We start from the raw sequence: 16,250 nt of genomic DNA on the forward strand, positions 1-16,250 counted from the left end.
TACAGGCACTCTCCATTTTGCCCAGGTTTACTTTGTGGGCTGCATTGGTGACCTTCAAGATGCATTTCAAGAAGTTGGTTGTCACTTACAAAGCCCTTCGTAACTTCAGACCTGTATGCCTATAGGATCAACCTTCTCCTGTTCTCCAATAATAACATTTGCCTGAGTTGAGATAGTCCAGGTGCAAACTGTAAATCAATGTCTCTTGTGAGGATCTAGGCCAGGGGTGTCAAACTCGATTTCATTGAGGGCTGCATCAGGGTTGTGTTTGAACTCGGAGAGCCAGGGGGCATGGCCAGCTCGATGTCACTCATCGAGGCTCCGTTTTTGGCTCTCATGACCTCCTGCAGACCTCTGCCAGAGAAAATGGAGCCTGGGAGGACTCCCCCAAGCTCTGTTTCCACTGGCAGAGGGTTACAGGAGGCCATCGTGGCTGAAAACGGAGCCCAAGCGAGCCACACACTGGCATCCTGAGCTTCGTTTTTGCTGGCAGAGGCACCAAGGGCTGGTCCCTCACTGTTTCCAGGATGGGCCCGCAGGCCAGATCCAAGCACCTCATGGGTTGGATTTGGCCCAACGGCCTTGAGTTTGACACCCCTGATCTAGGCAATAACCTCTCTCTCTCTGGGCTGTAAGATGCTATGAAATGGCACTTCCCCTCACGAGCATAGAAGCCTGACCCAGTTATGCTTTTCTAAAGATCTAAAATCCTGGCTCTTCCAGGGAGACTCTGTAGTAGAGTATGATCTGCTACTGGTATTGGATTTTTGTCTCATAGTTGTGACTGAATTTTGTTTGCAATCACCCTTCAATATATTACCACATATTATTATTTCTTTAGGTTGCTTATCTATTTTTGTTATTATTGTATTATTTAGTATTTTAATACTAAAGAGTAAGCTGCATAGAATTATTCCTATACATCTTTAATACACATTATAATATATCATATAAAAATTGTTCTCTTTATTCATATTGTAACAGCCATAGCTCTATCAAGATATATATTAAAACTGAAGGAATGCCACAAAAGAAAAAATGGCAAAAGTTTTTTTTTCCCCCAAGCAGAAATAAACATATCAAAAATCAGCTGAGCCAGCCAAACACCCTAAAAATATTGTCTCAGCCAATATTTAAGGTGGCAGATTCTTTTAATCCTATCCAAAGTATTGGAAATAAAACAAAGTAATTACAATAGAATCTTAATACATTTGAATTAAATTCTTTCAGAGCAAGAGAGGTCAGAATCAATGCAAAACTGAACACCAAAACCTCAAAACTTAGCATTACTTTGCAGCAGGAACTGAAGTATTCGCGCTGCATCTGGCAAATGTACTAATTGTGTTTGCAGCCTTTTGAACCAGGCTGTTGCCTCCTGAGTCCCATGTGTCCAGGAAAAAGGGCTGGAAGAAAATATTTGGGGACTGGAACACCTTTACTTGCTCAGTTTGAAAATCACCACTTTACTTTTTCTACTGCTGTTGTTTCTCAGTGAAAAGGAACACTTTCATTTTGTAACGATTTATTTCCAAATCCTCATCCAGATAGTATTTTATTAACAGTGCAGGGAACAAAAAAAGTCATCTTAGGTCCAAGAAAAATTTCTGCGTTATCAGTATAAAGAAGCACAGAAACATGCTTTAGTGGACATAGAGATTCATGTTTAGAAATGGTCCATATAACACCATTAACATAGAAATGAAATAAGAGGGGGCAGGGATATAGCCTTGCTTAACTCCTGCTTGCATGCAAATTAAGGGTGTGAGAGTGGCAGAGTATGACATTTGACTGGAATAAGGTATCTTCACAGAACATAATGATTAGCTGTCATTCATGATTGTCAATAGAGGAAGAAGCTGGCTTTGCTTCAGGAAAAATTGAATAGAAATCTGGGTTAGATGTCACCTTTTTTAATGATTGTGATGGTTACAGATCATTTCCAGTCTTTAAGCGTCTGGATCTGCAGAACAATACATTTTCTACCCAGAACAGTACTTTGTGCTTGCATGATTTAACCTTACCTTCCATATTGGTAATGAAAAGCTTTAAGTGCATCCATTTTTGTATTTGTTCGGATGTCATTATCACTACTAAGTCAGGAACATTTGTCATACTCCACTGTCTCCTCCTCTGTACTTGGTGTGCAGAGTTTATATTCTCACCTATGAATTGGTCAAATATGGAAATTACCTGCTTCTTACTTTCCAATCTCTCACCAAAAATTTTCAGAAAAGTAGCAATGTTACCACCAGGAGGTATGGGGCCTGGTCACCACTTAGCAGAGGGGCTGCCCAAAACAGTTTTAACTTTCTGTCACAAATCTGTCTTGCTGTTTGTTTTATATTGTGTGTCACGTTGCTATTTTTTATTTGGTCTCCGATCATCAATCACTAAAGTTTACATACTGTGGGAGAAAATATTATATATCGGTAACTGAACATATGACTAATATATTTGCTCCTGTGGTGGGAAACGTTCCCTGACTCTTCTACAAGTAAAGCCTTGTTTTCTAAATATCTTGAAATGAAAAATTAAGAGGAAACAGCTTATCTAAACAATTGAATTGATGCTTTAAAAAGACATTTATACATGCAATCCATGTATAACTGGGAACTAGCTTGAGAAGAAGATAAGAGCTCAGAAGAGTTTAATATTACAAACTTGATTATACAAAAGTAATCTCACTGTATTTAAGGGGATTTACTCTTAAAGTACAGGTTTATAATTGTTTTATGGATTTGTAAGTATAATAATATTCTCTGAATAACAGTGTTCTGCAATTATGGTAATATTATGTTCTAGTTTCTAGAATTCTGAATTCATGGGACAGCACCAAAAGTATGAATGTCCCTTTCTCCCTCCCTCTCCCTCTCCCTCCCCCTCTCCCTCCCCCCCTCTCTCATACACACAATTGTATTATCCAGTACTGTGCATGTGCATCCTCCCTTCCAGAAAAATGGGAAGGATATTATAAGAATTATATATAAAAGTGTATAAACAATGCCTCTCAAATAATAGTGCAGATACATTGTAATCCAATTTCTCGGCCATAGAGGAGCACTTAAAAAAATAAATTAGCTCATTGTTGCAGAAAAATTCAGGAGAGTAAGAATAACATGGAGAAACTGAAAGCCTCCAACTTCAAGGCAAGCAAAAAATCCGAAGTATCAATTCCACCATAAAGATAGAAATTGGAGACAGCAATTTCTTTGAACTTAACCAGTACAATCTTTACTAATGGTGACTGTAATCCTAGCTATTTTTTTAAAAAAACCTAATAACCAGGAATGGCAATAATATGTGTATTTCATATGTTACTTTGTTAAACCAAGCTTCAGTTATGAAAATAATAAAAAAAAACCACTCAGTTTTCCTTACCTGCATGTTCTCCCTCAGGTCAGTTGCTTCTCTCAATGGGTGTACTGCTAGCTTAAAGATATCATCTATAATCTTAAGGCTTGTGTTCCTCAGCATAGTATAGTCTCTAGTTTTCATTCCCATTCTAGCCGTCAGGCTACGCTTCTGGGGCTTCCCTCCACCACTCCGGTTAGTTATTGCAATGTGCACAAAAAGTGTAACATGCTCCATGATGTCCCCTACGAAGGAGCGCAGAGGTATGTGTCGATAGCCTGACTGTAAACATTCCAGGGGGATCGTATATTGGCCTATGAATTCATCACCGATATAATCATCATCCAAGACTACAAAACGGATCATGGCAAGCTCTGGCAAGTTGATTTCAAACTCAAAACTCTCGTCAAAAATAGGATTATCACTGTTCTGCTGAACAGTTTTAGTCCTCTGTTCTGTACAGTCTGCAGGTATGCCATGGATTTCTAGACACACATAAGGATCTATGACATCCCCTTTGGCACAGGCTCCTTTGGGTTTTGGAAAGTTTTGCCCACTGATGATTTTGACATGTAAAACTTGTGGGGAAGCCCCTGGGACGATGCCTTTTGTGTTTGCACTGAAGTAAGACACCTCTTCTCGCATAACAGAAGGTCGAAGGACATAACCACAACCCCCATTCTGTAGAAACCATCCAGTATGTAAATCCATCATTGGCCCAGGTGTTTGATAATTCATTGCCACTATCTGGCAACCACAGTTCCAAAAGTCTTGTGGGTTTACATTACTGGAATCTATTCTCATGGCACTTGGATATATTCGAGACAGAAATCTCTTATTATAATTGACAAAGTCTTCTGGGCATTCATTTGCAATTTTACTGGCTTCTCCTTCACTGAAGGAACACATTTCCCAATAATTCTGATTTTTCATTGAGTTCTCAAAATCCTTGAATTGGACTGATTTACATATAGTTACAAGATCAGAAAGCTCTTTGCATAACCAGGACATTTTTGAGTCCCCTAAATATTCTTCAGACTTTTTGCGAGATATTTCAGCTTCTTCATCTTCATCTGTGACTTCTCCTTCTAATAAATCCTTACCATAAGGCAGTTTCTTTCCTTTGACAATAATCTTCATTTTCAGCTTCTCTGGAGATGGCAGATACATTTCTGATGGTAGTGGTGCATCTGTGTAGAGTTTGGTCCCAAAAGTCTTCTTCATTTGTTCAGCCATAATTTTCTGCTGCTGTATGGAGCAGTGGTTTTGCAAGCAGAGAATAAGAGGATACTCTGAAGAAACAAAGGCTAATTTGTTGATTACTTCAATTACATATTTAAAGGACAAAGGTGATGCCCTATTATTACGGTTGCAAATGACGGGCTCGTTATCTGGCCCATCACAAACATCCAGTTCGATACTTCTACAGCTCATCTTCAGTGCCCTGATATAGCCATTGATATCTGCTGGTCCTCGGACCTGGTCTTCTATCAGATAGGTATTATGAGATGAGTTAATATAATAGTGTGATAAAGACTGGGTCATGTCTTGAACAACTTTTATATGTGTCGTATCAAAAATATCACATTCTGGAGACAACAAATATTGTGTAAATCCATCGATTGCAAGGAATCCTTTCAACTGCCCTTCCTGTGAAAATTCATATCTACGAATGATATCAAGGCAAATGTCCTCAGTGACACCTGCAACCCCTTGCTCAGCTTCTAAAAAAAGCATGAGGTCCTTGGCATCTACATACTCCTTGTTTTTAGATATTTGTACTAGCAAAAAATAAACTTCAGGTCTTGTACAAAGCTCCGTGTATGCTTCACAAAATTCTTCTGTTGTTACACGAGTTGTTAGTTTCTCTTTGCTCCTTTGAATCTCCTTAAATTTTAATCTGATTTTGGACTCTTTTAAGGCCGGGTTCAGCTGTTTTATTAATTCTACAACTGTGTCCTCCAACATAATCCCATTGCCTTCAACATCTGCAGCTTCAAATACAGATGTAAGCCAAGCAAACCGTGGAGTATTTTGGCTGCTCTCTATCAAATCCAAACATTGCTTAGTACGAGAAACCAGATATTGTAAACCTGACACCCAAATGTTGGCCACATCTGCTGAATTGGCAACTAAGTCTAGAGATTCATAATTTTCTCCATGAATTATGGAGAAGGCACAGTCTTCAGAAATCTGATCTGCAAGTCCATTGTTTCTGAATGTTTCTGTGTTCTTCCCTAATCTGATCTCTTTAATCGCAGAAATATCAAGTTTTGCCTTCTCTGAATCCTTTTTAGAGGGTTCCCAGCGAAGTGCCTGCAAATCAGGGTCAAGAGTAAAAAATCTATTATAAATACGAGAGTTTTGCCGGACTTTTTTCAGTTCACAACCAGCTTGCATGAAGCTAATGCAGTCACTTGCACTACTTATTTTCTTTTCTGAGGGCATGCTGCTGAAGGAGACTGTTTTTTTGCGTCCACATTTTGAAGGATCCTGTCAAGGAAAAGAAAAACAAAGTCAGTGCTTTCTGGTCACATGACAAACTATAAATAAAATACAAAATATAAAGGTGATAATTATAGTAAACAAAAAAAAAAATCATGGTGTAAACTGCAATCCCATTCAGTCCCGGCTATTTTATTAATCCCAAATCATTAAGTGAAAAGAGGCAGAAGCTCCAGGTAAAGTGACATGGAGGGGAAGGCCAGGGGTAGGGGAGGGCCTGGGAGAGCCAGCACATGCCTTGTGCAGATGGGAGGATGCTGTGGGAAGGAGAAGAAGCAGGAGAGTGGAAAAGACTGGGAGAGGGCCAACACAGGCTGCAAACCAGCAGGAGGCTGCTGTAGGTAGGAGGAAAAAGTAGGAGCAAATTTTCAGAGTAACTTGCAACCTTCCCCGTTGGCTTCCCAATTGACTTTGCTTATGGGAAGTTGGCTTTGGAGATCACTAATGGTGATCATGTGGTTCCCTGCAATGGCTTAATCATGAGCTGGTTACCCAAGCACCCAGATCATAATCAAGTGACCTTCGAGGTACTACAATAGCCAAACCTTCAAGAACCAGTGATACTTCCATTTTTTCAGCACCCTCAATGCTCACTGAGAATTAACATAAGCCAAGAACTATCTGTACTGAAATTAATGGGACCTACGGATTCAAACGGTATATATCAATTACACACAGGGCAAGAGTTACCACTGAAGCACAAATGAAATGACTGACAGATGGCACGTTTAGGAACTGAAGTGTCCCATCAAAACAACTGTAGTATACTCTGTGGTTATCTGTATTTCTAACACTAAGTATTCAGTGCAGTAATTTGTTAACCACCTATTCTGCTACCTACTAACCATATTATACATGCCAGATTATTTTGGCTTTATCTGTATTTTGGTGAATATATTATCCATAAGAAGAAAAGGCATCAAGTGATTTGGTATTTAGTTATGGTAGTGAGACAGACTCACTGGAGAAGTGCCTAATGCTGGGAAAGATTGAGGGCAAAAGAAGAATGGGACGACAGAGAACGAGGTGGCTGGATGGAGTCACTGAAGCAGTAGGCGTGAGCTTAAATGGACCCCAGAGGATGGTAGAGGATAGGAAGGCCTGGAGGAATGTTGTCCATGGGGTCGCGATGGGTCAGACACGACTTCGCAACTAACAACAATAACAACAACAAAAAGTGAGAGATAGAATTAGAGTGTGGTTTTTTTAAAAACTGTGTTCAACATTTTATATATGAATATTGACTCCCAATTTCTAATTCCTAATCAATGGAAACCTGGGTAGCATAAATAAATACTGCATTTTAAAAAAATACAGTTCAATGAATTTGAATTAGGACTCATTTTTTCTTTTTCTTTATTTGAGACCTTTCCAGCATTTCCCATGGAATAAAAGCTACTTAGCATCTACTTTAGGAAGGCATATGCAGTTCTTGAAAATGTAACATTTTGCTTTCCCTCATCCTATTGTCTTTCTTGTGTGCTTCCTGCTTTAAAATAAGATGCCAAGGAAATAGAGTGGCACCCATCTTTAAATTTTCTACATTTTGTTTTAGGGGATGTCAGCATCATAAAACTGCTTAAATTAAAAGGAAGAGAGAAAGAAAGAAACACCTCTGATAATCTTTCACAAAATATTAAGCCCCAGGAGATTGCAAAGAAATTCTTCAGATCTTTTGAGAGTGAGAAGAAAAATGACCTTGGGATATATCTGAGAAAAGGGGAACTTCAACTGTGGAGCGTTTCAGTAGGTAGGTGAGATTGTATGTTGAACATTAGAGGAATGCCATCTGTTCTGAAGCTTTTGGAAAGCAAGACACTGGCACAGCTCCTCTATGTAGTGCACCTGTAATGGTATAAGGCCTCCCACATAAGACTTGGAAGATAGGTGGAAGAGCAGAGACTACACAACAGTCAGACCAGGGACAGCTGAGCCTGCAAGAAAAAAAAATCCTAGCTACTTATGAATAAGATAATTCACCACATCTCTTGTAACACAGGGTGAAGCTGGAGAATCCATAAGATCATTCAGTATATAGCAGGATGAAACACTGTTTTTGAAATGGCTTTTGACAGTTCAAAGCATCATCTTTTTAAAGAAAAAGAAGTAACCGATAGGGAAAAGCAGAGGAACTTGATTGTAAGTTTCTCCTTGGGTGATAGTAGAATTCCTCATGAGGACAAAGAGAAAACTTTGCATAAGAATAGATGAAGATTTTAAAAAAATTGTTTCTTTGTGTTCCCTTTGTTAATCACTGTCTCAGTAGTGTAAGATTGACAATCCACTGTTCATTTTTAAAAAATAAACTGCCGAGGTATACACAAAAATGTTCTTTAAAGTTATTTATATTTCTGCCAGTTCAGTAAAAATGTGCCCAACAGAAAACAAAGAAAAGCTGAAGACATTTATATACGAAATGCAAATATGTGAACATCTACAAGACATCCATTTTCTCTTCCACAGAAAATACAGAATGTCAGTACTTTACATCTATCGTAAAGAACCAAGGGGAGAGGGAGGGGGGAATATAGAAGTGGTTGATATGTACATAGTAGTATTTTTATTTTGTTCATTGGAACATATAACCTATTTACATTCTCAATCCCTAGTGAAATTGATGAAATTTATTTTATACTTAAGCAAATTCTATACAGTACTTAAGTAAATTTAGGATTGGTGCTTTATATATTCCTGAAATGTTTTTTGGGATAGTCCAGATTATATAAGAGCTACCAGCCAAAAGGCATTGGATAGCTATCTGTCTTTACCTTTCTCATCTGATTTTTTAAAACATTGATAGGAAAAGTAGCCAACAAATTGTGAGGAAATCTGACATCCTGTAAAATGTAGCAAGTGAAGCAAGATGATTCAGATAATGCAATCAGATAATGAGTTGGTGACTCAGCACTGAAGAGGTTCTTAATTATTTGAATAACTACATTTTTGGCTGAAGTATAGCATAAACTCAATCAATGAAAACACAGTTAATATACATAGGTGAATAAGCATCATTCGTTACTTTGTGTCCACATCTAATATATCAATAATATTATTAGAAACTTTAGTCCTCTCTTCAAGAAAGCATTCCTTCTAACCAAACTACTGCTGCTACAGGAATGAATGTAAAGTCAATTTTCCTGAAACAAATTCATAAATTCACGCAAATGCAATCTGCAACCGTAATTCCAGGCCATTTTCATTACCATGCCGAAAGATGTCAGATTTTAATTAGAACATTTTAACTGAAAATTAAATGTCAACAGTGATACAGAGTTGCTGTTAAAGGGATATATCAAGTCAATAACAGTCATTTTGAAAGAAGCAGAAAATGCAGCCAGGCGCTAATGAAAATGGTGAATAGAGGAACACAGTATATAGAAGAACATATTTTAACTGAGAGTTGTAGACTTTGAACATAAAATAAGAAAGCATATTGGTCTGGACGTGCTGGCTTGTTATATCCCCACTTCCATCACCAGCAAAACTCATCCTTTAAAAAAACAGAGCAGCACCTAAATGAATGAAGGGATATCTTTTAAATAGATATATTTATGTGTATGGTTATGTGGTTATGTGTATACAAGGTAAGTTGCTCATGTGGATAGAATTACAGTGAGAGTTGGCGATAGCTCAGTGATATAGCATATGCTCTGGATAAAGGTAGTCTAAGATCAAACCTTGACATTACTAAATAAACAAGTCATCATGAGAAAAATTCGGTTAATAAAGCCCCCCTGATTTCAGATTTTATTCAGGAAGGGACCGTGGACGTTATGGGCATTACGGAGACCTGGTTGGGCACCGAAGGGGGGGTTCCCCTAGTGGAGATGTGCCCACTAGGTTTCCAAGCATTCCATCAGCCGAGGGCCCAAGGTAGGGGTGGCGGGGTGGCGGTTATTATTAAAGAGAGTCTTGAGCCGAGGGAGACCACTGTGCCTCAGATAGCTGGGTGTGAATCCCTCTACGTGAAGTGGGGTCGTAGGACTCAGGTGGGCTTGCTGATCACGTACCTGCGTGACAACAGCCCTGCCTGAGCTGTTGGAGCTGCTGGCCGGGTTGGCAGTTGAAACCCCTAGACTGTTGGTCATGGGGGATTTCAATTTGCCATCAACCGGCGTGGTATCCTCGGCGGCTCGGGAGTTCATGGCCTCCATGACGGCCATGGACCTGATTCAATTAATTGACGGCCCTACCCACGTCGGGGGAGGCACCCTAGACCTGATTTTTATCTCTGGTCAGTGGTTGAATGATCTGGTTTTAAATGATTTAGTTGTCGAACCTTTGTCATGGTCAGATCATTTTCTCCTTCGTCTAGACTTTCTGACCGCTACCCACCACCGCAGGGAGACGGAACCAATGCGCTGGTTCCATCCCAGGCGCCTGATGGACCCGGAGAGGTTCCTGACGGAGCTTGGGCCGTTTCCCGAGCACCTGGCCCACGACACGACTGAAGAACTAGTTGCGGCCTGGGAACAGGCCGCGGCTGGAGCTTTGGACCGTGTCATGCCTTTGCGGCCTCTGACCCGGCGTCGGTCTCAACCAGTTCCTTGGTTCTCCGAGGAGCTGAGGGAGATGAAACGCCGGAGAAGACGCCTAGAGAGTGTCTGGAGATCCAGCCGTTCTGAGGCTGACCGGACACTAGTTAGGTCCTATAGCAGGACCTACCTAGTGGCACTGAGGGATGCGAAACATTCCTATGTTTCCTCCCTCATTGCGTCGGCAGATAACCGCTCGGCCGCCCTGTTTCGGGTTACCCGCTCTCTCCTTCAACACGAGGGGCGGGAGGACCCCCTACAAGGGCGTGCCGAGGAGTTTAATGGTTATCTATACGATAAAATCGTTCAGCTTCGGGACGGATTGGATCAAAATTGGGTAGATCCAGGCGAGGGTTCCGAGACCCGTCTTGTTGAGGTGGTTTGGGATGACTTTGATCCTGTGACTCCCGAGGACATGGAAAAGGTTGCTGGGTAGGCTGAATGCCACTACATGTTTACTGGATCCGTGCCCCTCCTGGTTAGTACTGGCTACTCAGGAGGTGACACGAGGCTGGCTCCAGGGGATTACAAATGCTTCTTTGCGGGAGGGGGTCTTTCCCGCTGCCTTGAAAGAGGCGGTGGTGAGACCTCTCCTCAAGAAGCCTTCCCTGGACCCAGCTGTTTTAGGGAATTACCGGCCAGTCTCCAATCTTCGCTTCAAGGCAAATGTTGTAGAGAGTGCGGTGGCATGTCAGCTATCCCAGCACCTGGATGAAGTTGTCTATCTAGACCCGTTCCAGTCTGGCTTCCGGCCTGGATACAGTACGGAGACAGCTTTGGTCGCACTGGTGGATGATCTCTGGAGGGCCAGGGATAAGGGTTACTCCTCTGCCCTGGTCCTATTAGACCTCTCAGCGGCTTTTGATACCATCGACCATGGTATCCTGCTGCGCCGGTTGGAGGGGTTGGGAGTGGGAGGCACCGTTTATCGGTGGTTCTCCTCCTACCTCTCTGACCGGACGCAGACGGTGTTGACAGGGGGGCAGAGATCGACTCCAAGGTTCCTCATGTGTGGGGTGTTGCAGGGGTCGATTCTCTCACCCCTCCTGTTCAACATCTATATGAAGCCACTGGGTGAGATCATCAGTGGCTTTGGGGTGAGATACCAACTGTACGCTGATGATACTCAGCTGTACTTTTCCACCCTGGGCCACCCCAGTGAAGCTGTCGAAGTACTGTCCCGGTGTTTGGAAGCCGTACGGGTCTGGATGGGGAGGAACAGGCTCAAACTTAATCGCTCCAAGACGGAGTGGCTGTGGATGCCGGCACCTCGGTACAGTCAGCTGCAGATGCGGCTGTCTGTCGGGGGTGAGTCATTGGCCCCGATGGAGAAGGATGGCGTGCTCCTGGATGGTCGGTTGTCCTTTGAAGACCATTTGGCGACCGTCTCCAGGACAGCTTTTTATCAGGTTCGCCTGATTCGCCAGTTGCATCCCTTCCTGGACCGGGATGCCTTATGCACGGTCACTCATGCTCTCGTAACTTCTCGCCTGGACTACTGCAATGCTCTCTACATGGGGCTCCCCTTGAAGAGCACCCGGAGACTTCAGCTAGTCCAGAATGCGGCTGCGCGGGTTATTGAGGGAGCGGTTCGGAGGTCCCACGTAACACCTATCCTGCGCAGACTGCACTGCTACCTGTTGTTTTCCGGGTGCGCTTCAAGGTATTGGTTACCACCTTTAAAGCACTCCATGGCTTAGGACCGGGCTATTTACAGGACCGTCTACTGCCGGCCTCTATCTCCCATCGTCCGGTGCGTTCCCACAGAGAGGGACTCCTCAGGGTGCCGTCAGCCAAACAGTGTTGACTGGCGGCCCCCAGGGGGAGGGCTTCTCTGTGGGGGCTCCGACCCTGTGGAACGAACTTCCCCTCGGGCTTCGACAACTACCTGACCTTAGGACCTTTCGCCGCGAACTTAAAACCTATTTATTTCGTATGGCTGGACTAGCTTGATTTTACTTTTAAATTTTAATTGAATTTGATGGGTTTTTAAATTTTTGTAATTTTATGGGGGTGTATTGTTATTTTAAATTTAAATCAGTTTTTTAAGGGTTGTTTTAACTATTGTGTATGTTTGTATTTTATCTGCTTGTTCACCGCCCTGAATCCTTCGGGAGAAGGGCGGTATACAAATTAAAACATCATCATCATCATTATTATTATTATTATTATTATTATTATTATTATTATTATTATTATTATTATTATTATTATTATTATTATTATTATTATGACAAGAAGGAGAAATAATAGTGAGGATTTCTAGTCCTAAAAAACCCGGTGAACAAAAACCAAACACAGGGAAGAAAGACACATGATCATGACAGCATTAAAGAGTACCATTGTTACTTTTATGATGTAGAAATATTAAAGTAGAAATTGGAAGTAAACCTCACACTTAATAAATATTATGTATGGTGAATATCCTCTGAATTCAAGCCAAGTAAAAGACTATAGCACTTTTCTAACTATAGCACTTACGCTATAACCACACAGTCTTACGTGGGGAGCAACAGATCTGGCAACCAAAGAATGAATGCTAGGTACATTCCATTTTTCCAAGATTACCTTGAGGAAAAACCAAGTGCATCATGTTTAATAATAGAGGAACAACTCTATAACTTTTTCAAAAAGGCACTTTATTTAAGAAAGAAATCATTTGCCCATTTATTTTGGAACCAGGAAGAATTTTTACAAGGGTTTAGCTACATCTCCTGTTTCTTCCATAGATACATCCCAGGCGCCTGATGGACCCGGAGAGGTTCCTGACGGAGCTTGGGCCATTTCCCGAGCACCTGGCCCACGACACGACTGAAGAACTAGTTGCGGCCTGGGAACAGGCCGCGGCTGGAGCTTTGGACCGTGTCGTGCCTTTGCGGCCTCTGACCCGGCGTCGGTCTCAACCAGCTCCTTGGTTCTCCGAGGAGCTGAGGGAGATGAAACGCCGGAGAAGACGCCTAGAGAGTGTCTGGAGATCCAGCCGTTCTGAGGCTGACCGGACACTAGTTAGGTCCTATAGCAGGACCTACCTAGTGGCACTGAGGGATACGAAACGTTCCTATGTTTCCTCCCTCATTGCGTCGGCAGATAACCGCTCGGCCGCCCTGTTTCGGGTTACCCACTCTCTCCTTCAACAGGAGGGGCGGGAGGACCCCCTACAAGGGTGTGCCAAGGAGTTTAACGGTTATCTATACGATAAAATCGTTCAGCTTCGGGATGGATTGGATCAAAATTGGGTAGATCCAGGCGAGGGTTCCGAGACCCGTCTTGTTGAGGTGGTTTGGGATGACTTTGATCCTGTGACTCCCGAGGACATGGACAGGTTGCTGGGTAGGCTGAATGCCACTACATGTTTACTGGATCCGTGCCCCTCCTGGTTAGTACTGGCTACTCAGGAGGTGACACGAGGCTGGCTCCAGGGGATTACAAATGCTTCTTTGCGGGAGGGGGTCTTTCCTGCTGCCTTGAAAGAGGCGGTGGTGAGACCTCTCCTCAAGAAGCCTTCCCTGGACCCAGCTGTTTTAGGGAATTACCGGCCAGTCTCCAATCTTCGCTTCACGGCGAAGGTTGTAGAGAGTGCGGTGGCATGTCAGCTACCCCAGCACCTGGATGAAGTTGTCTATCTAGACCCGTTCCAGTCCGGCTTCCGGCCTGGATACAGTATGGAGACAGCTTTGGTCGCACTGGTGGATGATCTCTGGAGGGCCAGGGATAAGGGTTACTCCTCTGCCCTGGTCCTATTAGACCTCTCAGCGGCTTTTGATACCATCGACCATGGTATCCTGCTGCGCCGGTTGGAGGGGTTGGGAGTGGGAGGCACCGTTTATCGGTGGTTCTCCTCCTACCTCTCTGACCGGACGCAGACGGTGTTGACAGGGGGGCAGAGATCGACTCCAAGGTTCCTCATGTATGGGGTGTCGCAGGGGTCGATTCTCTCACCCCTCCTGTTCAACATCTATATGAAGCCACTGGGTGAGATCATCAGTGGCTTTGGGGTGAGATACCAACTGTACGCTGATGATACTCAGCTGTACTTTTCCACCCTGGGCCACCCCAGTGAAGCTGTCGAAGTACTGTCCCGGTGTTTGGAAGCCGTACGGGTCTGGATGGGGAGGAACAGGCTCAAACTTAATCGCTCCAAGACGGAGTGGCTGTGGATGCCGGCACCTCGGTACAGTCAGCTGCAGATGCGGCTGTCTGTCGGGGGTGAGTCATTGGCCCCGATGGAGAAGGATGGCGTGCTCCTGGATGGTCGGTTGTCCTTTGAAGACCATTTGGCGACCGTCTCCAGGAGAGCTTTTTATCAGGTTCGCCTGATTCGCCAGTTGCATCCCTTCCTGGACCGGGATGCCTTATGCACGGTCACTCATGCTCTCGTAACTTCTCGCCTGGACTACTGCAATGCTCTCTACATGGGGCTCCCCTTGAAGAGCACCCGGAGACTTCAGCTAGTCCAGAATGCGGCTGCGCGGGTTATTGAGGGAGTGGTTCGGAGCTCCCACGTAACACCTATCCTGCGCAGACTGCACTGGCTACCTGTTGTTTTCCGGGTGCGCTTCAAGGTATTGGTTACCACCTTTAAAGCACTCCATGGCTTAGGACTGGGCTATTTACGGGACCGTCTACTGCCGGCCTCTATCTCCCATCGTCCGGTGCGTTCCCACAGAGAGGGACTCCTCAGGGTGCCGTCAGCCAAACAGTGTTGACTGGCGGCCCCAGAGGGCTTCTCTGTGGGGGCTCACCCTGTGGAACGAACTTCCTCGGCTCGACAACTACCTGACCTTAGGACCTTCACGAACTTAAAACCTATTTATTTCGTATGGCTGGACTAGCTTGATTTTACTTTTAAATTTTAATTGAATTTGATGGGTTTTAAATTTTGTAATTTTATGGGGTGTATTGTTATTTTAAATTTTGTAATTTTATGGGGTGTATTGTTATTTTAAATTTTGTAATTTTATGGGGTGTATTGTTATTTTAAATTTTGTAATTTTATGGGGTGTATTGTTATTTTAAATTTTGTAATTTTATGGGGTGTATTGTTATTTTAAATTTTGTAATTTTATGGGGTGTATTGTTATTTTAAATTTTGTAATTTTATGGGGTGTATTGTTATTTTAAATTTTGTAATTTTATGGGGTGTATTGTTATTTTAAATTTTGTAATTTTATGGGGTGTATTGTTATTTTAAATTTTAATTGAATTTGATGGGTTTTAAATTTTAATTGAATTTGATGGGTTTTAAATTTTAATTGAATTTGATGGGTTTTAAATTTTAATTGAATTTGATGGGTTTTAAATTTTAATTGAATTTGATGGGTTTTAAATTTTGTAATTTTATGGGGTGTATTGTTATTTTAAATTTTAATTGAATTTGATGGGTTTTAAATTTTAATTGAATTTGATGGGTTTTAAATTTTAATTGAATTTGATGGGTTTTAAATTTTAATTGAATTTGATGGGTTTTAAATTTTAATTGAATTTGATGGGTTTTAAATTTTGTAATTTTATGGGGTGTATTGTTATTTTAAATTTTAATTGAATTTGATGGGTTTTAAATTTTAATTGAATTTGATGGGTTTTAAATTTTAATTGAATTTGATGGGTTTTAAATTTTAATTGAATTTGATGGGTTTTAAATTTTGTAATTTTATGGGGTGTATTGTTATTTTAAATTTTGTAATTTTATGGGGTGTATTGTTATTTTAAATTTTAATTGAATTTGATGGGTTTTAAATTTTGTAATTTTATGGGGTGTATTGTTATTTTAAATTTTGGGCAAATTTAAATCAGTTTTTAAGGGTTGTTTTAACTATTGTGTATGTTTGTATTTTATCTGCTTGTTCACCGCCCTGAATC

At 42.0% G+C, this 16,250-nt stretch overlaps 1 protein-coding gene across 6 annotated transcripts in view; it reads right to left on the bottom strand.

Moving 5' to 3' along the window:
* PLCL1 (phospholipase C like 1 (inactive)) overlaps nt 1-16,250 on the bottom strand; it is a 237,245-nt gene that overhangs the window by 53,852 nt on the left and 167,143 nt on the right. For all 6 annotated transcript variants that reach the window (XM_058187874.1, XM_058187892.1, XM_058187883.1 and 3 more), the window contains one exon: nt 3,379-5,844. In XM_058187874.1, the coding sequence (XP_058043857.1) occupies nt 3,379-5,844 (2,466 nt within the window). The remainder of the gene's footprint in view (nt 1-3,378; nt 5,845-16,250) is intronic.

The sequence above is a fragment of the Ahaetulla prasina genome, chromosome 1, assembly GCF_028640845.1.
Source record: "Ahaetulla prasina isolate Xishuangbanna chromosome 1, ASM2864084v1, whole genome shotgun sequence".
NCBI classification, from domain to species: Eukaryota; Metazoa; Chordata; class Lepidosauria; order Squamata; family Colubridae; genus Ahaetulla; species Ahaetulla prasina.